This window comes from Aulostomus chinensis, chromosome 21, assembly GCF_037954235.1.
Source record: "Aulostomus chinensis isolate RoL2024-O1b breed Wild chromosome 21, RoL_Achi_v1.0, whole genome shotgun sequence".
NCBI lineage: Eukaryota > Metazoa > Chordata > Actinopteri > Syngnathiformes > Aulostomidae > Aulostomus > Aulostomus chinensis.
The window spans coordinates 6,743,351-6,767,668 of record NC_141340.1 but is presented as its reverse complement, the minus strand read 5'-3'; the positions used below and the strand labels follow the sequence as shown (position 1 = coordinate 6,767,668).

At 42.6% G+C, this 24,318-nt stretch overlaps 1 protein-coding gene across 1 annotated transcript; it reads left to right on the top strand.

Moving 5' to 3' along the window:
- Positions 1-166: 166 nt before the first annotated feature.
- smchd1 (structural maintenance of chromosomes flexible hinge domain containing 1) lies at positions 167-24,262 on the top strand. Its single transcript, XM_086190952.1, has 47 exons — positions 167-488; positions 2,099-2,174; positions 2,341-2,499; positions 2,825-2,907; positions 3,780-3,913; positions 5,129-5,240; positions 6,188-6,307; positions 6,409-6,572; positions 6,650-6,743; positions 6,828-7,035; positions 7,110-7,233; positions 7,583-7,763; positions 8,665-8,865; positions 9,519-9,632; positions 10,195-10,301; positions 11,157-11,239; positions 11,523-11,636; positions 12,018-12,095; positions 12,179-12,298; positions 12,389-12,533; positions 12,803-12,905; positions 13,112-13,184; positions 13,711-13,847; positions 14,380-14,505; positions 14,609-14,833; positions 15,000-15,142; positions 15,552-15,637; positions 15,723-15,841; positions 16,343-16,504; positions 16,856-16,984; positions 17,067-17,146; positions 17,254-17,411; positions 17,722-17,837; positions 17,927-17,973; positions 18,069-18,153; positions 18,719-18,850; positions 18,951-19,106; positions 20,034-20,154; positions 20,403-20,522; positions 20,981-21,066; positions 21,168-21,290; positions 22,045-22,226; positions 22,690-22,799; positions 23,003-23,073; positions 23,154-23,322; positions 23,402-23,554; positions 23,636-24,262. The coding sequence occupies exons 1-47, from the start codon at positions 369-371 to the stop codon at positions 23,725-23,727; spliced, it is 5,841 nt and encodes a 1,946-aa protein (XP_086047078.1). The 5' UTR covers positions 167-368; the 3' UTR covers positions 23,728-24,262.
- The last annotated feature ends 56 nt before the right edge of the window (positions 24,263-24,318 follow it).

Here is a 24,318-nt window from a genome sequence, read left to right as displayed (position 1 = left end):
TATTACAAGTCAGCTTCTATCTAAGAATTAGCGCAATTTCTTGAAAAAAAATATAATTACATCACATGTATGTTATATCACCATATATATTATACTTTCACTTTCAATTCCTCACATTCACTCCCTCATTGAGCCTCCTTGCTGAGAAGCTAGTCTAACTTAGAGGATCTGGCAACACTGAAACTGGATCCGGAGGCTGTCATAACTAAGTTATCGCAAATCAGGTGGAGAAGCAACGGGTTTTGTTTTGTTTTGTTTTTTTGTTAACGTCAGAAGTAGAAGTTAAGCTTTCCTCTCCATAAATTAGACAGTCAGACACGGCAAGCGGGGAGATGTTGTAGGCGAGTAAGCCTGCGCTTTCGCGGGAGATGGGGAAGCAGAAGCAAGTTCGCGTCTATGACTGTCGCGGTGGAGGAGACATCAGTATCCCCAAGAGCTTCGATGTAGCCGCGTTGGACTTCAACGACTTCCTTCGAGCTCTTCACAAGGCAAAGTTGGCTAACTTAACTTTTGGGTTGGGTTTGGGTTCACATGCACTTTAAAAAAGAAAAAGAAAAAAATCTGCAATTTGGGTACAGAACTTTTCCCTTCTAAACTTTACTCTACAGGTTAAATCCATCCATTTTCTACCGCTTATCCTTTTAAGGGTCATGGGGGGCCTGCAGCCTATCCCTGCAGCTTTCGTGCGTGAGGCAGGGTTCACCCTGGACAGGTCACCAGTCCATCACAGGGCCAACACATAGAGACAGACAACCATTCACACTCACAGTCACACCTACGGCCAATTTAGAGTCTGGATTAACCTCGGCCCCTTTTGATGTCTTTGGACTGTGGCAGGAAGCTGGAGTACCAGAGAGAACCCACACAGGAAGAACATATGCAGACTCACACAGAAAGATCCCGTACTGGGGCCGGGGCTCGAACTCGGAACCTTCTTGCTGTGACGCGACAGTGCTGACCACTGCAGCACCGTGCCGCCATCGGTTAAATTATTGAGCAGGTTTTTTTTCTAGTATTCTGCTATTGTGGCGTCTTATAAACTGGAGTTGAAGAGTAGTAGATTGAAATCAGCTGCATTATCAATATGCACCCTCACCTTAATGTAATCAGTGCAGCCTTGTTAAAAACACCTGGAGAATAATGAGTTGTTGGCAAAAAAAAAAACTTGGGGGTAATTTTGGCCCCCGGAATGTTTATTTGAGGGCATTCTTGGCTGAATTGGGGGCCAAATGGCCTGTGGTCCCCGCTAATTTCAGGCACTGTGTTGCATCCTTGTTTTTTTGTTTTTTTTATTGGCCAGTGTGAGAGATGTCTTCTGCTTTGCAACTCTGCCTAGAGGGCCAGCATCCGTCACCCCTGCAGTGCCGATGCTGTTACTGGGGGTTTTGTTGCTACAGAAGCGTACGAACTGTGAAGTGACGCTCTTGTATTTTTTCTCAAGTTTTTTTCTTTCTTGACACCTTACAACCAATTTCCAATGAAAGGAGTGCCATGCTGTGTTTACCCAACATCTCCAGTTTCTTGGCAAGATTTCACTGACGGGTTAAGACTAGCTCAGCACACAATTACTGATGCTTTAGGTATTTGTCCACTCACCAAGCACATTTGTAATGTTGGCAAGTCCAGAATCTATCATTAATGGGCCTGACCAACCTGCTCTAAATGAGGCCATGTGCAAATAACGGGACTAGTAACAGGACTAGCAGTTTCTGACGATAGGCCTCCGTACGTAGATGTTATTAAAAATAATCCAGCTATGACTTCATGACAGCGACTCTCCCCATCCACCTACTTAATAAGCAACTTCCTCGCCATTTTTTTTAAACTGTCAGCAAAGAGCCTCTCTAAACCCAAATTTGTTTAAATGTGGTTCACATAATGGCATTTTCCCAAAGTGGTTTATTGCAAGATTGTAGCGATTATAAAGTAGAAATAATACAGCACAGTACTGTATTTGCAAATCTGTGTCAAGAAAAAAAAGCTTGAGTAGATCGTTGTACTGTTTGAAACAACAACTAAGCCATAAAGCCACGTGTTAGCAGAGACAACCTGAAGACATTGTAACTAAGCTCATCTTTGTATGTTCTTTGTTGTGCAGGAATTCTCCATCAACTGTCATGACATATTTTTTTTGACCGACACCGATAGAAAACCCCTGGATTTTGACCGATTCGGTGAGGAAACAAGTCCTTGTTGGTGCGAAAGTGAAAACACATCTGAAAATGGACCATATCAATGATAACCAATGTTTTTTGGCACTTTGTCTTGAACCCAACATTTTTATGACTTTGCTTTACATTGCTCAGTTGTTCTTGTGTTTTTTGTTTTTTTTTTTTGTAGCAAAACTTCAGAATGGCAACACCCTCTACATACTCCGACACGAGGCTCAAGCTCTGCCAGCGGCGACAGAGGAGGAGATCAAATTTCAGCCTCATTACGATACTCTGATCCAGTGCGGCACATATGATTACCACGCCAGTGCAGGCCAGCAGCCATTATGTGCGTCCTTTTTTTCATCAGGGGCATCCTGCTGTTGTCTCTATCAAGTTTATACGATGTAGTCAGGACGTCCTTGCAGCGCGACAGTATTTTATAAAACAAATGGTGTTTAACACACAATTGGCCTTTAACAAATATTCCACCTTCCCCGGCTGTGAGAAGCAGGTAGTTACAGGCTTGAGAAAGCACATCTGTATTGTATCCGAACCCTAAGCAGGCATTTCCATGCAAAAGCATCATACTTGAGACACTATGCTGTAAATCATCACTCATAACTTGTTCCTTTTAAAACAATTAACTTGCAATTGTTTTTTTTTTCTTCCAGCTTATGTGCTTGCTGAGTTGATTGACAATTCCCTTTCAGCCACAGCTAAAAACAAAGATGTCAGGACTATAGAGCTCCGAATGGTACGTCCTGTTGTTGTATTTCAAGGGTGTGTATGCATGTGTGGTGGCATGGCCCGGCGCGAGGTGATCATCCGGCAGAGCAGTGACCAGAAAGGAGGCTTCAAACTCAATGACAAAGCTTACGCTCGAGATTTATTCACGCATGAGAGAGAAGCTACAGCATGCTCACGGAGCATCAGAAGTTCTCTGTTGTTCTGAGAAACTGTCTGTTGTTTATACATCTCTTCACATTCACTGGGGAGGAGGCATGCAGGTTGGGGTCAACCACGGGTCACAGGAACAAGAGTTAAAAGAGTTCCTTGTCTTTTGTGAGGGGGATGTTTAGGTCGGGGTCAAATGGTTCAAATTTCCAGAATCAGCAGAGACGGTTGTCATTCTGTCGCCCAGAAGCCACAGAATACATATTTTTAGACTTTGAAAACCAGACCACAGGGGTCTGCATGTCAGCACCTGTGGTCTGAACCTCAACATACAGTACATTCTTAAAGTCAGCACATGGGCATCCTCAATTCTCTATCAGCGCTTTTAACAGCACTTGTGGAGATTCCCTAAGTCTGGCGTAAGTCTCAGCCAGGACGATTTACCACATTCTGCCTGACCTTTTACAGAGAAACATGCAGACTAACAGGTCTAAACTAGTTGACGCTGATTATTTTTATTCATTATGACCTGCACTACCATTACCTCGTTACTTGATAACTCCCATCTAGTAAAAGAAAAATACATAAACACAACTGGGGAAAAGTATAACCAATAAAGGAAATTGAGCAAGATTCTACACATGTATGTAATAAAGTGATGTTCAGATTGAGGCTGTAAATTTTAATATCTCCTAACGTGTGATAAATTGTTCTCTTCCTGTCCGTTTCCAGATGTTTGACGAAACTCTAGGGAAACCAGCAGTGATTGTGGTAGACAATGGATGTGGAATGACCTCCCAGCAGCTCAACAACTGGGCGGTGTATAGACACTCAAAATTTACCAAGAAAGACAGCAAATATGCCAGGTTGGTGTGTCTCACGTTCGCCATCTAGTGGTTAAATTAGAAATTGCTGTTCTCGTCCCTTCCTGAGGAAAATGTATAGTTGGGTCTTTCAAGTATAATAACAAAAACTTCTAAAAATTTGAATTCACAAACAACATACAATTGTTAGCAGCACCAACACCACCTGTTTAGAATCAGGAAAAAAAAATCACCTCAACAGAGAACCTCAAACACAGTTTGACACACAGGGAATCTTTACTTTTCTTGCCTGGAACACCAGAAGGATTTGCTGTGTACCTCCACGTGCATGCATTACTTTTGTATTTCATCAGCCACAGCCGAAATAACCTTATTTCTTTTTTTTTGGAACTTTTTATTTAATAACCTTATTTCTGTCACAAGAATTTGTTCTTAACGACCTTTAAATGATAATGACGGGATCGGAAGAATCAAAGTTTAAGTAGCATTTATTTTCTTGTCCAAGAAGGAGCGTTTTACAGTGCAACACACAAGTGAGGTTACAGAGAAAAGACTCACTTTGGAGCACCTACAGCTGGGTTTATATACCTTACACCTGGACGTTTCTGCATACTCCTGTTTATACAGACACATTCCACAGATATTTCTTACATGTAGACATTATCTTCCCAGTCCTCTAAGTACTGGCTTTGATCTTTAAGTCAAGGTGGCATCTTCCAGACCCATCTCTTAACCCTTTATTCCTCTATAACCCCCACTAACCTATGCAAACTGCAGGCCGAACCAGAAACCCCTATCATGCCATGTGAAAAGAATTTTATCACAATTGTTCTTATTAGACTAGTGGAAGTCCCAGATGTATAGAATACAACAGTGTATTGCCTACACTGTAGGCAGTATTTGAATACTATGAATTTGACAAAAAGGATTCCAGAAGAAGCGCATCATGAAATTGGTTGGTACTACGTGTGATTACATGCTAAGAACATGTTCCAACAGGTTTCTACTAGTGTGAATTTTAAAGTGCATGCAGACATGATAGAATTGAGGAAACAAGAAGGAGCAAACAAAAATTCAAAGGTGCTGGTTTGTCTGTTCTCAGCCGCAGGATGAAAATGCTCATTGTAGACTAACAGGGTTATGATGCACTGATAAAAGTGGTTATGAACATTACATGCCTCACAATATCCATCTCATTACTACACGCTGCTTCTTTTCAAAGCATCAGATCAACCATGTTCTTGTTCCCCACAACAGTGAGCCAGGATATGTTCGCCCCGACCCTGTCCCTCGTAGTCTCAACAGTGACATATCATACTTTGGAGTCGGAGGAAAACAGGCTGTGTTCCACATTGGGAACTCTGTGAGGGTAAGTAAGATAAGTACACAAAGAGGGAACCCAGAGGGAGACAGAAGCCCACACATGGATATGAACAGCAGTCAACCTTGGTGACAAGGAATTTTAGCTGGTATCCTCTGTTTCACCTCTTTAGTGTGCCATCTTCCAAATTCCTCTGTAAGGTTCGTAGCTGGTCTGACCCCAGGGCCTTGACCTCAGTCGGAAGTGATCCTGTGGTGCCTTGTCATAATCATAAATTTGTAGTCAGAACACTAACTGATAGTAAAGCTGACAATCTCAACACTGTTTAGCCAATGTGAGGGTCACATCTGTGTAGAAGGTTCTAGTTTGGTATTACTGGGTTGTGCCCGACATTCTAAGTATGACTGTTCACTGGGTTCAGACACAGATGTTCTGGGGGACCTGACTCAACCTCATTTCACAGCGAAGCTTGTACGTCTGTGGTGGACGCGTCCAGTGTAAGGCATGTCTGAGTCTCCAGCCTGTTCCTTGTGTCTGACGAATTCCTTTATCACACAAGATTCCTCTACAAAAGGGTACAGATTGCAAGAAAAGTGCATGATGTTAAGGGAAAGTGCATACTTCAGATGTTGGAGTGATTCAATCTGCTCTAGGAAGAAAAAAAAAAGTATTTGCGCAACGAGTAGTAAAACGACAGCGCCTGTCTGAAGGAAGGGGTACAAAAAGACTGGCAGCAGTATGAGAGGGGTTGTTGATGATGTGAAGGGCATGAGACAGGAGCCCAGAGTTGTGAATAGCTTCTAGAGCCGGCGGATTCATACCAACAGTTCTTTCCAGAGATTCATGCTCCTAGAAAGTAAGGCCACCAACCCATACAGTAAGCGAGCCAGTGAGAATGCTCTTGATTACACAGCCATTAGAAATAGAGAAGTATTGGTGTGGTGACTGAAGTTAAACTTAAAAAGATAACGAAAGTTTTGTTTCCGTTTATTTAGATGATCAGCAAATCCGTGAGCTCCCTAGACGTTCATGAGCTGGTTGTGTCTGAAGAGGAGTTTAAGAGAAGAGAGAAGCAGCAAGAGGAGATTTACGGTGGGGTTATCAAAAACAGGAAGGTAACTGCTTTCATTCAAGCAATGTTACGATATTTATTTGGGGTTCTTTTTGAGCTAACGCCTCTCGTGAACATCTCTGATGTTTTCCCATCATCCTGCAGCCTGGCGACTTCTCACACGTGAATAAAACTGAGCACCTCCTCCAGGCCCTCATCGCTGAGGAACCTGGGAAGGAGAGCTTCACTGCCGTGGTCATCACAGGAGTCCTTCCGAAGCACATCGCTGTTTTGAAAGAAAACTTCAATGTGTGGACCAGACAGCTAGCGTGAGTACAGTGATTGATCCCCACTGTCCCATATGTTAGTGTTACTAAAAATATATGATGTTTTGTCCACATTTCAGTCACGTCTATCATTATTACATTCATGGAGTCAATGGGAATGACATGAAAAGAAGTTCCACAGACTCCAGTGATCTCCCTAAAATTGACATTCAGGTGAGGTTTTTGTCATTTATTGTTTTATGATTTAATTGAGATTATTACACCACCATGAGTATAATGGTTGTTATCTCTTATCAGATCACTTTGCGGGAGAAGCCTCCAAAATGTCCTTGTGTGATGAATCTCAGAGAGATCGACGACGACTTGCAGACACTGCACATAAATGCTGCCGCGGACACCTTTGAGTTTCAGGCTGAAACAGCAGATGGTGGCAAAGCGGAGGGAGTTCTTCGATATTTTCCCTTCCTCTACGACAAAGAAACTTACCCCAGGGACCCTATGTGTGGTATGAAGCCGACTGAAACACAGTCACATTTGATGACTTAAAACTAGATTTAATTTTGGTTCTTTCTTCATCAGCACCTCCTGATGACGAGGAGGATCAAGATAATGAGTCTGGAGTCCACCACCAGGCAAGAGGGAAGGATGCAATATTTGAATGTTACTGGAATGGGCGACTCATACCGTACACCACTATTTCAGAGTGAGGATTTTAACCTTTTTATCATGTCACGTTTTGTTTCTCTAATCTCTGCAGCCTCAGGTTGTTGCCCCTCTGGTACACTGAGATTTTCATTTTACGGATTTTTTAAGATAGTCTTGTTTAAAGTCATTCACATTTGTTTCCAGTGTTTATGGTTAGCACGTAGACCTGAGAGGGCTTTTAATATTGAGCTCTGTTGTAGCAAACTTACTTTTAATCTCCTGAATGTTGAAGCAGTGTTTTTCTTAATTTTTCTTTTGTTTTTGCTTGTTGTTTATCTGGACTTTTTTTTTTTTTTTTACTCTGTGTTGTTCACAATACATTTTTGCTTTTTGCACATTTGTAACAGGTTTGACTGGTGTTCTGAAAAAAGTGTATCAAATCCACTTAAAGAGTGCCACAGTCGGTTTTCAGGTGTCATCTTCACCGATGACAAATTTCTGGTCACCCAAAACAAGCTCACCTTCATGGAACTGGAGAATAAACTGAAGAAACAGGACACTATCTTCACATGCATTGTCAATGGGCAGGTGATCATATTTTTGTATTCGACAAGATGCCTCAAAGAAACATACCAGCTTTTTGGGACAGTAGGTTATTTGCGATCCTCCTTCGTGTCCACTATTTACCCGAGCGCACTAAATGTAAGTGAGTGCTAAGTGTTAGCATCTGGCCATGAAAAGCCATCAAAAAGATTAGGATTCATGTTTGTCAAGAAATCACGTTGGTCTCTTTTAAAGTTGGCCATGATAAGTAGCAGCAGTCACGCTTCAAGTCTCACCGAGCGATCTGATTTTAGATCAAAATATCTCATTTGATTACCTTTGATGGTGGTATGCTTAAACTTTAGAGGAGAAGTGCAGACGCACACCAGATAAGAGGTCCCGGCAAACTTGGCCAAAACTCGCAAAAAATGTAGAAGGGTGGTGGTATCAAATATGTGATCTGAGGAGGACCAGTTCAGCTGAAACGTTATCACCTCTCTTCAGTAAATAACCTTGTATGGAGCTCTTGAGTGTGAAGAGAGGAGAGTCTTATTTTCTTGTCTGGCGCTTGGGAGGATGGCACACAAGCATTTCCATGAAGTTGGTATGTTCGTTACTTTCATTATGAGATTTGCTTATTAGTTAACATTGGCTAAGGTCATGAAAGGGCAAGTGTAATGGCTTCATAAGGTTGAGTTATTTTGATTACCAAATAGAGAACTTTGCATGCCGTAGACTCAATTGTTAGGCAAGCTAAACCATCCATGAATGGTGTCTGCAGGATTGCTATTCAGTCCTAAAGGGTCGGTAAATACCCCGGTTGGATCAGAATGTCTCCAGTACAATTCTCATGTTTCTCTGTCTGTGGGGTGCTTTATGTCAACATTTGCAAGTTTTTTCATTTTAGGCTAAATGTTGCTGAAGTTGTTTATTTTTATTTCAACAGAAGAGAAGAAGTAACATGAGGAAAGAATTTAACCAGTGGCTACTCAAGTGTCATGAGAAGTATGACAAGCAAGTGAAGTTCCTGAAATATTTGGAGACCATAACACGAACAGATGCTAAGACTCCTAAGGGGAGGCAGCATCCCTGGGCCACATTCTCCACCATTGAATGGGACGGCAAAGTATACAAGAAAGGCCAACTGGTAAGCACATATTTGTTTATCTTGTTTTGAATGTGTATAATGTCTTTTCATTCAAGGTCATTACTGGAGTATGTGGGACAAAGTACACACCAGTTGGAAAAAAAAAGCCACTATTAGCCTGTACTGCTAACTTTGTTTTACAGACAAAAAAAGAAAGACAAAACACCAGAGGACAGACACAAAACTTGAAGGCAATTAGAAAGCTTATAGCTCTGCCAGGAGACATTTTTGGCCCCTGGCACTTTAATTTTTGGGTCCTAATGGAGTGATGAGGAGGCCCTCACACCCATGCACATGTGTGGCTTTACTTCCCATGTCCACTTAGAGTGGTTCCAGAGAACATATGCTTGATATTTATTGGATTGCCGTACAACACATGAATAAAACACAGTATCATTAGAGAGTATAGGGGTGCACTTCTTGTCAAACTCAATTTTGACAGGTCTGACCTCCAGTTGACCCGAGGTCATCCAGTGAGAAGTTGCCACGTCATGACTAGCCGCTACCTTAGGGCCCGCCCCGCACCACTGACAATAATCCTCAAAGTTTTTCTGTAATCCAGCAGACAAACGCCACCAACAACACATACATGGCTTGATCTAATTGTCTTTATCTACTGAGTCCTGCTTACTCTGCCTTTCCTCCTCCAATAGGTGAAGTCTCATAAAACTCAGCCTACCCTGTACGGTTCCATTGTGCGGTTTATGCTGAACAAGGATTGTGACGGCGATGTCTTTGCCACAGGCGGACAGGTCGAATTAGTTCGGGTAAGAAACAGTTCATGGTGTTTTTATTTGAAAAAAAAGACCTATTGTCTGACTCAGAAGTCCTTTCTGCATAATCAGCTGCAAAATAAAAAACTGTCAGTTCATATTAAGTCTTCGCCGGCACCAGGAAGCTGTGTCCTGGAGTTATTTTGGAACAACTTTGCCATTATTCCATGCTTCTTACAGTTAAAGATACAACATTGTTTTTCACTATCCTATTATAGGCAGTGCTTTTTGAGCAAAATCCCACCTTCAGTATGCGAATGCACCAAATTACCTATTTAACATTGGAATAGTCTCATTGAAAATCTATGGAGCCCAGTGGAGGCTTTTACATGAAGACTGGGCATCCTGCTTCTCACATACCAACACCACATCTTAAAACATTAAAAATGCCTCATCATTAATGATCGCACATCTAGAAAACATGGTTTTCAAATACATGTAAATTGAGTGTAATACCACAGACTGTTGCACAAGCTGAAGAAATGGCTCAGTATCACACCAAAGACTTCACTTATTTGTATTTTACATGTGATTGATAAACAAATGTGACTCCTAGGAACCCAAAGCTCTTCACGACCAGACCACTGTCATCCCCATATCCAAAATTGACAGGACCGCCACTGACGAGGCCATCAAGATGAACATCTGCGCTGATCTCGCCAGGTCTGTAAAGGTTGCTACATACTCGTCGACGTGTTTCCTTGGGTATCTTTTTATTACTCTCCTCTACAATTGAGTTTCACGTCAATCGGGTGTTCAGGACAGGCTGTGATGGAGCTGATGTGGATTTTCAAGCAGGGCTTCAAAGCCCAGTCAGGGGCCAGTTGGAGACTGTTGGAGACCGAAATTGTTCTTTGTTGTTTGAGTTCCAGCGTTTCCCAAGCAGGTTCATTCTAAATGGAAGTGCAGTCGTATAAACAGTCATGACAAAAATAAGTACAAATCATGATAAGAGAAAAAGAACCCTTCTTTTTCAGAAATTAGACACCACAGAGCAAAATGGCACTTATCAGACCACAGAAGAATCAAGAAGAAGGTGACACACTTTCATTGGAGAGAAACTTTGTTTTTTTTTAGCTAAATATGAATACAAAGTAGCAAAACCGAATATGGGATTGTGGATACGAACACTTTTGTGAGGGATGACAAGGATTTCCATGTGTGTTGCAGTATGCCCCCCCCCCCCCCCCCCCCCCCCATGGATTTTACATCTTAGCTCCCACTGAGAACATTTGTCCTTCCTCTCCTCAGACCCATTCGTGCGGGACAACGAAAAGTCCTCTCTCAACGCAATATTAAGTTTAGGTCTTTATTCTTTTGGACTTCCTATTTGTTCTGTCATGACAGCGTTCCCGATAATATTGACTTGCTATGATGAAAACTGTCACTCCACAAGTAAATGAAAACATATGTAGAGTCTTACCTGGATAAAGTGTGTTGTCAGCCCGCTGTATCCCAAATGATCTGACAATGCTTCTGAAGTTTTTTGTTTGTTTGTTTGTTTGTTTGTTTTTCTAGGATTCCAGCAAAGCTGAATGTAGAGTGGCCTGAAGGGTCACCCTGGCAACAGAATGCTGTGGAACCTGCTGGTGCTGGGTTAGGTAAAACATGTGACTGAATCAGCGTTTCTTATGATGTGATGTGTTGAAAAATGCCTGTTACTACTCCCACCAAGTATGTAATGTAACATAAAATCAATGATGTCATGTTTACCAAACAGTGAGAGTGTGTGTGTGTGTGTGTGTGTGTGTGTGTGTGTGTGTGTGTGTGTGTTTGTGAATGGGGGGGGGGGTAGCATGCCAAGGTCACCTTTGCGGAAGTAGGTGGTCTGTTATTGCCTTCTAAGCCTGTGTGTTTTATGTCATTGCCTCAATGTAATTTCAGGACCACTGAAGGTTCAAATTCAAAACAAGAAGGGAGAGTCTTTATCCAGGATGCCCACCATGCGGCAAACCACAGTGAAAAAACTCACGGTGGTGCTGAAAATAGTCTTTCATGGTAAGAACATCTGTCACACACACACGTTCTTCCAATCATCTGTAGATGTTCGATTTAAAAGTGAAATACTGTGATTACCAGCTAAATAGAAAGTTACTTTCACAAACATGGCAATGTGTTGAAATTGTTTATCTTCTCAGTTCAGCCTGTTTATGACGCCGTTGCTACGGTTTTCATCTGTAGCGTCATAGAATAGCCAGAGATCTCAGTCATACTCTTGGCTGTAATACATTAATGTGATAAAAAATATCAACATGTCGTGACTTTTGTCTCTGGAAATTTTCAATAAATTCTCAGGACACATTCCATGGACCCAGCCAGAGGTCTGGGCTCTGACCAGTGTCCTGGTTTCAGTAAATGTTGTTTGCCTTTCTTACCCAGATCCCAAAGGAGATGAGGAGATTTACTCTTGTGTCGGCCAGTTTAATCAAAGTTGGGGTTTCTGGTTCAATAAATTCGGTAAATCTCTGTATTTCTATATTGTTTGAATTCCCTGATTTTTGTCTGTCAGTTTTTGTTAGACGGTTTGTGATCATTTACAGACAAGCTGACTCGCCTGGGACGGTACACCCTCTTTCTGAATACTGTCCTCATCGAAACCAACAAGACAGTCTTTGGAGACAATCCGCTTCCAAGCTTTGATCTCAAGTTCACCATCAAAGGTTAGAAGCAGGCAGCGTGAAGACTCTTAAGATTTATTACCTGTTCTGCAGTTCCTAATCAAACATCTGTGCTGCTTGTATTTCTGTTAGAGGGCTGTGCTGAGAGTTTCAGCGTGGGTGCAGTGAGCCCTCCTTTCCATGTTGGAGTGCCATTCGACATTCCTCTGCAGATAAAAGATGCCTATGATCACGCCACTGCGCCGCCGCCAGATCTCAAACCTGTCCTTGAATGCAGGTGCTTCACATCAGAGTTCATGGTTGAGAGCTTTCATTAAAGGCAATATTTTATTTTTGGAAGAAAATGAATTTACTTGCCAAAGCATCTGCTGGTGGATCAAAAGAAAAACAACAACTTTTGTCTGTTTTTAAATGCTCGGTACTTTTAGGAGATTTTGTTTTCAAATAGCTACAAATGTGGATTTATGTCTCCCCCCCCCAACGTCATTTGTAACAAAATACTCTGATTCTCTGGTATCTGGGTCCATTATCATTATTTTCATGCAGTGGCCTTGAACTGAGTTACGAAGCATTCAACCGCAGTGGGCCCAGATTCATCATGAGAGGTGTCAAAGCAAGAGGAAAAGTTGCGGGTTACCAACAATCCAAGGTTAGAGTAAAAAGACTCTCTTTCTCTTCTAGATTGTCGAGGTTTTTCTGTCAGCTACACCTGCTAAGAGGATCTTTTTTTTTTTTGTAGTCAAATGCAGTGATGCTACTACTAACAGTCACAGTTCTATGTATGTGTATTAGTAACAGAAACCTGAAAAAAATTATGCGTTTTCCATCCAGTGATCATGTGGTTTTATTTTGCAGACTTTTGACCTGAAAGTCATCCTGCCAGGCCTCAAAAAAGCCTCACAGTCCATCAAGTTCAGCCTTCTACCGGGTACATTTGTAGTTATTTGTTTTTGAAGGACAATTAACTGGGATACGAACCTTTTAAATCTATTTTCTGCACTCTATGAGAGGTTGGTGTTATTCCTGGAAATAATGTTAGTTCGTTGAGATTTCTTTCTTTTCAACATGGTAAATGATTTGTTTGATTAATTGGCCATCAAAAGAATCAAGCAGCAATCTATCTAATAGTTGTTTGAATTCAGATTCAAGGAAAAAAGGCTTTCATTGCATGGTTTTAGCTCCTCAAGTCGAAGGGTTTCCCGCTAGTTTGAGTTTCATATACTGCAAGTGCGAATCTTCTTGTTTTGGACAAATAACGAGATAAAGCAGCAATGTTGCATGTTTTCCGCTGTTTTCATTTGATTGATTCAAGAGATAGATAGACCTTATACTTGTTTGACAGCAGGTGGGATGTTCTGGTTCTCCTGATGGGACTTTACCACCATCATGAACCAGTTAACACTGGTATAATACCACTCATGTAAGCATGTCAGTGCATATGTGATGTCTTGCAGGAAAACCACACTCCCTTCATGTGACACCACAAGGACTTCTCAGGATCGAGAACGGAAACTCTGTCAGGTTTAATGTTGAAGTTCACGATGAGGCTGGGAACATCACCGCTCACCCCAAACAGACTGTGCTGTGCCAGGTAGGTACTGTGTACGTGTGACATCATAGTCACGAGGCACCGCAATTCTAACACGCTTGATTCAGGAACGCTTGTGTCATGAAAGCGATGTGATTTTTGGTAGCCCGTGTATTCTGTATGATTGTTAGCTCAGTAAAATGATCTCTCGACAAGATGGGGAAAACAAGAGGGCCTTCCTCTACTCTTTGTCACAGATGTAGCTCCACCTAGTGGTTACAGGAAGTACACCTGATGCAACAAAAATCCAAAATTTGTAGTTTTACCCTAACATGATTTACAGCAACATACTTTATGGTAAGTGTGTGTTTCACATTAAGTGAGTACACCTTGCTCTACTTCACATATCACGGCCCACATCTTAGGTCTTTATAATAATAATAATAATTTACAATAATCCCCAAATCAAAGACTCATTGCTTTTCTGCAGAAACCTACACACTCTTCTCAGCTATTCTCTTTACATATTGTTGGATGCTGATGAATGACCGGGGGATAACTCTGTGTGAAATATGTTCTTGTCGCGCATGCCCAGGTGCAGTCACTTCCACCGGTGGCAGTTGACTGCAGCAATGGAACAGGACAGCTTGTGACACAAGCCATCAACCTGAAAATAAACAAGGAAGAACCAGAAAAAATCAGAGTTCGACTCAACATGCAGGTACATAGAAAACAAGACACTGCTTTGTAACTTAAAATTTGTGTTGTTAAAACTCCTCCATCCTTGGCACTATCTCGTCTATATGATTTTTTTTCCCCTGAAGGGTCAGAAACATATACCGGTGGTCGTGAGGGACATTATGGTGTCACCCAGCACACAAGTGAAGCGGCTGGAGCTGTGCAGCCATGATGATGAGAATCTGCTGATGAGGAACAACGAAAAGATAGAATGGCTTGCTGGAGGCTTGCTGGAGAATCTGTTCTACAGGCTGTATGATGAGGCCGGCAGAGTGGTTCCTCTTACCAATGAAATAGCCTCCAAGATCAAGGTGCGTCAGGCTTTTGTGTTTAGAGTATTTTTGCAATTATCCAAAGGTCGAGTTTGTACATTTAAGACTGGGAAAAAAAATCGGTCGGCTAGTGTGTGCAGGGAATCATTGAATTTGAGCACAGCAGCTACTTGATGACTTCTTATCGTTTGCTTTATTGATGAAGGTCAACTGGACAGGAGATGTAAAAGTTGAAGCTCTGTCCCAGGGGAGGCTGCCTAATGTACAGGTTCCAACACAGGTGAAGGAAGAGCGCTTCTGCCAGGTGTACTACCAAGACCAGAGTATGTCTGTCTCCTTTAAAATAGTGTAAGTCAAAGCTGCAAGTTCATCGGGGAACAGAAATCACACTTTTGATTCACGTGATACCACTCTTGTTTTAGCTTAGCATCATGATTGGTGACAAAGGGAAACCTCTAGCCTGACACACATCTTGTGTGCAGTTCATTCAAATTCAGCAGATGCATTCTCTTGGACTCAAGGTTGAACTAATTTGATTTTAGTGGTCAAAAGTCAGTGGGACAACATGCTTTTTGCATAACTCAAGAATTTGCTGCCATTCATGAAAACATTTCAAGCATGTGTCAAATAGCATGACATGACACAGTGATGACATTGCTTATCCCAAATCTGTCCATTATTTAACAATTAGTGGCCCATAATTCTACGTCCTGGTTCCAATTATCCAAGTAAAGCTTCTCACTTGTTTTACATGTAGGCCTCGTCCTGATGAACCATCACGGCTAAAAGTAACACTGCCCCAAAACACAGTGAAGATGGGGGAGATCCTGCCTGGAAGCTTTCGTGAGTATGAACCTCATCGCCCAGGAATCTTAGTATAGACACAGTGGTTGCACATAAACACTCAAGCGATGGTTTCATCAAATAGACCTGGAGCTATTGGACCAGTATGACAATGTGACCAAGGCGCTGACCTCCGACTGTGTGAAACATATCACCGTGGAGGCTGAGGGCCTGGACAAATCAGCCATTAAGCTTACGTGGCAGGTGGGAACACATATACATAAACCTGGTTTATATAAGCTGCAGAGCACTGAAAGAGCTTTCACAAGGATTCCTTCAAACAAACTCCAGATAGTCATGATTGGATTCAGTTTGCTAATACAAGAGATTAGTGAAAAAATGCCCCCCCCCCCAACAAATCTTCAAATTAGTTTTAGAAATATCTGCTGAAATTTCTGTGTTTTAGGATATTTCTGATATTAGCCTTCTGAATGGAGAACGTTTGTGCTCCTAATAAATCTGCTTTCATTGAATGCACCCACAGCCATGACTCTTGATCAGTCCAGTGTGACACTTGCATCGTTGAAAGTGTGGAAACACTGAGAGTGAACTCAAGTAGAAAACATCTTGTGTCCACCATTTTGTCTTCATAAACTGTTAGCGTTTGCTAGTAAACATGCCTTTATTAATCTGGTCTGCCTGAGTCTCCTGCTCTCTTGAGTGCGTGAAGGTAGCTGACGTGATTATGCTTCCCTCGTCTCACAGGAGAGCAGCCATTCTGTGGCTGTGAGAGGAGTATGCTTCCAGTCGGGATCCCTCGGCTCCAAGGAGCTGTGCTTCACCTACCGCAGTTACGTGGAGCGCGTCATCATCAGAGTGACCGCTGGACTCCCTGCATATCTGAAGCTACTCAGTGAACCAGAGCAAGTAATGAGTTCCAACCACCTATAAATTCTACCATGGCTGTAAGCTTCCTTTCTCTCCCTGTCCTTTCCCTTCTTCATCTCAACTACCCACTCTTCAAAATGATTGTTGTAAGGCAACTGAAGACAATAACAATATCAATACCACAAATGTTACATAAAGAAGAGAGGTGCTACGATGTTTTCAAAGCTGATGTTTGACTCTGCCCCTTGATCCTGGCTGAATTCTGGTCCGTCCCAAGTCACTCTAAAATGACCCCAAATGCCTGTATCTGCTGATCAGTCTGCAGCCTGCCTCCTCTGTCTTGTTATGCTTTCGAAGTTCAGCCTAATAAATCACTATTTCATTTTTAAGCCTTTACAGGTGTTGAATGACTGTGACATCCCCACACCATTCATTGTCCAGCTGTGTGACAAGTGGGGAAACCCCTCCACAGACCAGAGGGTTGTTGTACAATTGAGGTCTTCACCCCTGGACCTGAAGGTGAGCTTGACCCAAGCCAGAAACCAGCTGAAAGCTCCGTGTCGCCATGGTGTTGTAGAATGTCATGTTCGTGTTGTTTTAGGTGATGAAATCTGTGACTTCACAACCTGTGGACACCGAAGGGAAAGCAACCTTCACTGTAAAGAAAGTGAGCGGCCCAAAGTAAGTGCCGCCTTCCTTTTAGAAATACACTTCATCGTATTGCAGTTCTGCCTGTGTCCGAGGGAGATGGTTTGTGTGGGAGTGTTGATATATTGTTCTTCCACTAGGGGTCATTATAAGCTCCTGTTTAAAGGTTCCTTCAATGAGAAGCCCATCCCCGGTCCAGAAGTGAATCTCACTGTCTTCACTGATCCCAGTAAACCTGTGGCGCTTTCCTTGGAGTTCAATACCAGGGCCAAGTGTCTCGCCGGGGGAATCTTCCCTGGTTGGTATAGTTTGTTGAGCTTCTTCACACTGTGCTACCAACTTTGTGCAGAAATGTGTGTCTATCATGGTTCATATGTTCATGGAGAATCTAGAAAAGTCATAGAATTTGTAAATAGCAATGTCCAAACCTGGAGATCATGCAAATCACTAAAAAAACTGGATAATACGTAATTATGATAGAGTAAGAACATTTACATCATGTAGTTTGATATTATTTACTGTCAAATTAGGCAGTTTCTTATGGTCATGAAATATTCCTCGCAGAAATGTGTTGGTAAAAATACGTGTGACCATTTCTCTCCGTGCAGTGTTCTCTGTGAGTGTGATGTCTGAGGACCGTATCCCCATCCATTCCTTTAACCCTGCTGCTGTATCCATGTTGCTGTGGGAGGGGGCGCCGTCAGAAAACCCCGCTCCGGTTAATGTACGCGATGGAGCTCTACACAGAGGTGTTTTCAGCTGTCATCTGCTCACAGCAGAACATCTGAATGAATTTTCTCTGCTCTTGTCCAGGTCCCAGAACTGAGATGTACTAGTAAAGATGTGAAATACCACTTCAGGTAAGAAAACCCTTCGCCTTCCGTCTGTCTCTGCTCTCTTGTGAACCTTTCTGTGATGAAAAAAAACAAAAATCAAATAATTGTTTGTGTTACAGAAATAAAGAGAGCCCAGAAAAGGCTGGATTGTACACCATCAGGTTTTCCCTGAGGACAGAGACATTGGAGATTTTCAGTGATCCGGTTGGTTGAACCTAGAAGTCAACAGATGTTTGGGCGAGTTCATAACGTTTACTGACTTTCACTCCTCAGCTACTAACTGAGTACAGCTGTGTATAGGTTTATATTAGACAAATTAAACCTTTCATCTGATGATGGGGATGCTATCGCTAATACCAGTAGAACGCCAGTTCATCAAGAGAAAAACGCCATCGGACCAAAACTTGTGGAGATATTTCACTCTAACTAACTAATTGCAAATCTTAACCTCTTGATGGCGCCAGATTCAAAGTCAGGAATCACCAAAATCACTAGGGTTCATTGTTTTGAAACAAAAAAAGCATGTGGGCTTACTGTAAAAGCTTGTAAAGCTGTAATTAACTGAACTAGGCTTATATCTGGGCCAGGCCTTCCCCTCAGCAAAGATAGATACTGTCACACCAGAAGAAGAAGACTGCTTTTATTGGAAGCAGTATGATGATATCCCCATTCTGTTTTCCACGTCATTAGTTTGTTCCAGTGCTGTGTCATAATTCAGACTTGCTGAAGAAAATAAAAACCAACAACAGCACTGTGTCCTGTCGCCTAGATTGCGATCAACGTGGAAGCCAATCAGCCTGTCAGACTGGCACCTGAATCCCAGCCACCAACACCAGTGGTTTCCTGCGTTAAAGACATCGCCAGCCGAACCTTGTTGGAGAATACGACTCTAAAGATAATGGTGAGCCGGCATTATCACACAGGAACAGGACAAAGTTAAATAACTGTGCAATTTGGCTATTAATCAGCCTGACTGACTTGAGCTGCACTGATGATTCCAGGATTACTACGGTAACGCAGCAGGACAGGATCTGGAGGGGAATGTGGTGGTTTCCATAAAGAGCTCTAATGGTGACAGCAATAAAAGCCTCCCTGTGTTTGAGGACAGAACCAGCAGGGTCCAGTTTAGGCTGTCAAACGGACAAGCCCACATCCCTGTGCGTAAGCAGGCCGTGGACTGTTATTTTATCATGTTTGGTGAAATTCTTGCTCTTATTTTCCTGTTTTTAGTTCAGAATAATCAGTAGTGAATATATAATTAAAGTCCTCCCAACACTGAGTGAGAACGCTATGACTGGCTTGTCTGGTATCACCAGACGATACAGATCACCACCTTCTGATGTTCGGTGAGTTCCAAACGCCACTGACGAACCTTTGGCCCTTACCTTTTGTCAAAGACACACTCAGATGTTCCTGTGTAGTGAACCAAATCTCTTTGAGAGGCATCAGTATCCCAAAGAACATTAGATTCTGTTTTTTCAACCCACAAAATGTATTTCACCCCAAACATTTTCAAACCTTGAGGGAGTTTTCTGCAGTGGCCGTGGCTGGGCCGTCCTGAAACATCCTCTCCTGGTCTGGTACAAGTGATGCTAACGGGATGAGTTGAGCAGCTCCTTCCTCACCCATATCTACTCAAAGACACATAACTTGAAGCCTGATAAGACGGTGTCTCAGGTGATGTTGGGATGTTGTGATCTCATGAAACCAGCCGTCTCACAGGGGAACCACAGTTACTGCAGTAACTACAGTTACAGCACCAGTACAGAGGGAATGTGAAACTTGGAGGAGACCTCTGACAAAAATCACTGAAAAGGATCCTTGAGACACTTAAATAGCAATCAGAGGCTGACAGTGGTTAAAAAGCAAAAAAAACACTTTTAGTGGATGCACTGGGACGATTGCCCAGTATCTTAACGTTACCACGGTTAACAACAATTCAATCATACCGGCCTTCATCACCGTATAGTATTGATCGTTTCATCCAAAGCACGTGAGACAGTCGGGCCCAGGTTGAGAGGTGACAAAATATCCCTGTCACATGATCGATTATGTTTTCTTTTGTTTTTTTTAAATCGCCTCAGCTTCTGGCGATCATGGAGAACAGCCCAGGTGAACATGGCTGTACGTACATCCTCCTCTTCAAACCTGAAGTCCCAATGGCAGCCCTGGATTCTTTTGAGCTCCCCTTCCATTTCTACAACGGTACGATTCCAGAAAATGTAACCTTTCCCATAAACACCACGCCGTTGCTGCTCGAATTTGACAGTCTCCTCTTGGATGTCCTCAAGGGGTCAATTCACACAAAATAACAAAAATGTTTTGAAGCATTTAAGATTCTCGTCTTCGTGATTTATGGAAAGATGATCAAAACCCAAGTCTGTTGTTGTTATTGTTTTTGTTTAGATGCGTCTGAGCCAACCCATTCAATTTTTATTAATGATCTGTTTTAGATGCAGAAAACCAAAAGAAAATATCGGAGCTGTCCAAGGAGAAAGACAAGCTCACTGCTGAAATTGCCTCTCAAGAAAACACATTTGGAATGTACCGATGTCTGCTTGAAGAGCAGGAAAGTACGTGTTTCTGGTGTCTAGGGCCGCTCAACACGTTCTCATGTTAGGGTGTCGCTTTGAGTCGTTCATTGCTCCAACACAAATAGCCATGAGAGAACGTCACCCTTATAAAACTGTGTCATGTTGGCAGAGTTGCATTTGGTTGATTGATTTATTTTAGATTAAATAAGCTGGGTTGTAGTTGTTGCTGAACATGTATTTTGATTTTGGATCACTTTTTTTTTTTTTAAATGTCAACATTATTTCTTCCATAGCAGTCTGTGAAAAAAAATTCTCATAGTTTGCCTTTCTTAGTTTGTGTATTTTCTCAAAGTTTGCTTAAAATTTGCAGAACAAGTAAGTAGAAACACATTTTACCAGGCAGCACGGCAAATGTATCATTTATGACTGCAAAAATCACTGCCGCTCTTTTGAAATGTTTCTTTTTCTTCTTTTTTTTTAATGATCTCCACGAACAGCTCAGTTAGTGGAAGCAACTAGCAAAGTGACTGGCCTGAGAACAGAGCTGAGCCAGAGGAACGTGATCTCGGCACAAGATGTGTCTGTAAGAAGTTCATTATATTTGCAGGTTACCAGATGTAGACATTCAAGTGTGTGTGTGTGTGTGTGTGTGTATGGAGACGTGACATTTGTGATTCTTCGTAGATACCAATGATCAGGACACTTGTTGCACAGAAAACCGCTGATGTCGACAGGATTTTGAAATCTCCCAGAAGAGTCTGCTCTGTTCGTAACTGCTTTGACGGGCAGCCAGACGTAGTGGGAATGGTAATGTCACAGGAAAGAGACTTCTCTATTTGCTTTGTATCCTTAAAATTATATTTCACGCAAAAACTGTATTTGCATGACTCACAAATAGGTGTCTTGTGCTCTTAACGAGGTTGGTTTCAATCAAAGTCCTTCCCAAAGCAAAAGTTCTCTATCGCTAGGCAGGAGCGAGCGGCACGAACAGCTCTGGGGGACCAACGCCAGCGCCCTGGTCAGGAGCACATTGCTTCAGATGGTGGGGGGAGAGCTGTGGAGAAATGCGGAGAACGTCCACTGCCTGGAATCATACCCAGTACCTTCCTGCTTTGAGGCAACAGTGTTAGCCACTGAGCTGCCCTGCCACCTGCATTATTACTTTGCCCCCCAGCTACAGACAGCAGAGTCTGGGTCGTCTTTATCAAGCCGTATGTTCAGGAGCCAATAAAGACTTCGATCTGAGCTAAAGTTAAACCACGTATAAACCCTCTGGTTTGGTTTTACTGTGGAGAGCGTTGAACTGGAAGAGTTGGGGCAAGTTTGATTTGGTCTCAACTCAAACACAGTTTTCCTGTTGTTAGTCACCATTAGCTTCAGGCAAAATGTACACGGCTGGCTCTTTTTGCATTCTAGAGTCACAAAGGAGTGATGAAATGAAAAAAAGAAAATGTCCTTGAGGTTTAGACGCCTATTTGTGAGTACTGTAAAGGGAAAAAAAATACACTTGAGTAGTTTCAGGAAACAATGGTGACTACTGTGGGATTTCTTCTTTAATCAGGTAGGTCACCTGGCCTGTGTGAAGGATGATGATGCTGCTCGAGTCATCTCTTGGCATATCAGCGGAGACATGGATGTTGTCATTACCAGAACCACCGAAGCAGCAAAGAGGATCTATGCAGACACACGGGGCAGGCAGCAAGTTATGCCACTGGACAGTGTGTATACGTCACCGGCCAACAGGTACGGCCTCTATACTGGAGGTGATGAGAGTGCAGTGTGTCCTTGATGATGGCGTTACTCTGATAAGAGCAGGGTTGTACAGATAAACTGATGAACGGATTGATTGACAGCAATGCTGTCATTACGGTCTCAACCCACGGTTGAGGCAGATGGCAACCCTCTTGTTTCAGGGGAGATTTTTCCCTCCACTGCTTGATAAAGCAGTGAAATATCCAAATATAGTTGCGTCTCTGTGACTGCCAAGACTTCTAGTCACCTAGACTTGCTCCATGTGCAATGGGCCACGACTTATGTTGCTATGTAAACAAACTTCAGCTGAATGTAAGATGCGATAGAGTTGATTGGAACAATGCTTCCTTCCGCTGTCATACTGGTAAAAATGGTTCTAAGAACGGCAGCTTAAACACGGATAGTTTCAGATTATCTCTCCAGTTCCTCTGCTGAGGTTTACGACTGCTCGCAGGCCGCTGCCACACATCAGAAATGGTCTACCCCTCTTCACTGCCCCCGGGAACCCAGTGTTTGCCAGACAGCTCCTGATTTTCACCCGCGATCAGAGGAGCTGTGACATCGGTGAGCTTCCATTACAGGATTTTCCCGTGTTTATTTATGTTTTGATGCCTTTTTTTTTTTTTTTTTTTTGGTCCTGCATGTTGTTCTCTGTAGGTTTCCCCAGTAGCTCAGCTACAGTAGCTGGGGCTGGAACTAATGGAAAAATGAAAGGACTGTCAGTTTAGCTTAAGAAAGTCCTGTCAACAGGTTTCCTTCCGTTGCAGTGTTTAAAAACCTTCTGGGAGACACAATCTTGATGGACGACCTGGACTCCGCCAACGACTACCGAAGGAGGGTGAGGGATGCTGCTGAGCCCGTGAAGGAACTGGCTTGCAGCCTGGTTAGATTTGGTTAACTCAGTGTGTTTTCTTACAGGTGATCCAGAACAAGACCTTGTGTCCCACCATTCTCACCAGGCAGGGGGACCGGATAAGTGCTAAGGGCAAGTTTGGAGGTGCACAGAATAGAGCCCCTCCAATTGACGTGCTGAAAGTGTTTGGTGCCCCCCTCCCACCGAATTACCATGTCCTGAGGGAACAAATAGGTGATATTTCCAGGGATCATTTTTGATCATTTCTTGTGGAATTTGTGTATTAATTTAAATTTTTTTTGTTGTGTATTAGAGCTGCTCAGTAAGTGCCAGTCTGCTCTAGAGAATGAAGTGGAAGCACAAACTGATCGCAACAAAACCTTGAAAGAATGGAACGACAAGCTGCCCGCACGACAGGCGCTGGAGGAGAAAAAGAAGCAGCTGGAGGAGATTAAGAGACGACTTGGTGCGTTTGTTGACCCGCGAGCAACGTCACAGCTTTTTGTGCATTTTATTAATGGTCAACTTCTCCTCTGTTCTCTTCTAGCCTCACTCTCGGTTACACCAATGAAACGGCGTCCTGCCAATGCTGGCCAGGTGTCTGGCATCGATGCAAAGAGACACAGAACTGCAATTTAATTTCATCACAATCACAAACCAAAGGAGTTGATCATTTTTTTTAGTATATTTTTAGTGTAATTTTTTTCTGTTAATATCCAACATTCCTCTATGAACACTGTTCTTGTATCAAAGAATGTCTCTTTATTCCTGTATATAAATTCCATCCATCCATCCATTTTCTACTGCTTATCCTGTTAAGGGTTGGGGGTGTTCTGGAGCCTTTCACCAGTTCATCACAGGGCCAACACATATACCATATGACCATATAACCATTCACACCTACGGTCAATTTAGAGTATCAATCAGCCTCGTCCCCTCTTGATGTCTTTGGACTGTGGGAGGAAGCTGGAGTACCAGAGAGAACCCACACAGGAACAGGGAGAACATGGAGACTCCAGACAGAAAGACCCTGTGCTGGAGCCGGGACTCGAAGCTGAAACCTTCTCGCTGTGAGGCGACAGCACTAACCACTGCACCACCGTGCTGCCCTGTGTATAATCATCTACGTATGTTTAAAATCTCTGTCTTCATTTATTCTCAGTGCTGAATTAAACTGACGGATGGAATAATTGTGGTGCATTTTCAAAGATTGTCCGTAGTTAGATGTCT

Bases quoted from the DNA above. Each gene is read 5' to 3' on its own strand.
- smchd1 (XM_086190952.1), top strand. From the start codon at position 369: ATGGGGAAGCAGAAGCAAGTTCGCGTCTATGACTGTCGCGGTGGAGGA. The intron at 2,175-2,340 runs GTGAGGAAACAA...TTTTTTTTGTAG, and splicing joins CCTGGATTTTGACCGATTCG to CAAAACTTCAGAATGGCAAC. The intron at 21,067-21,167 runs GTAAGAAGTTCA...GATTCTTCGTAG, and splicing joins TCTCGGCACAAGATGTGTCT to ATACCAATGATCAGGACACT.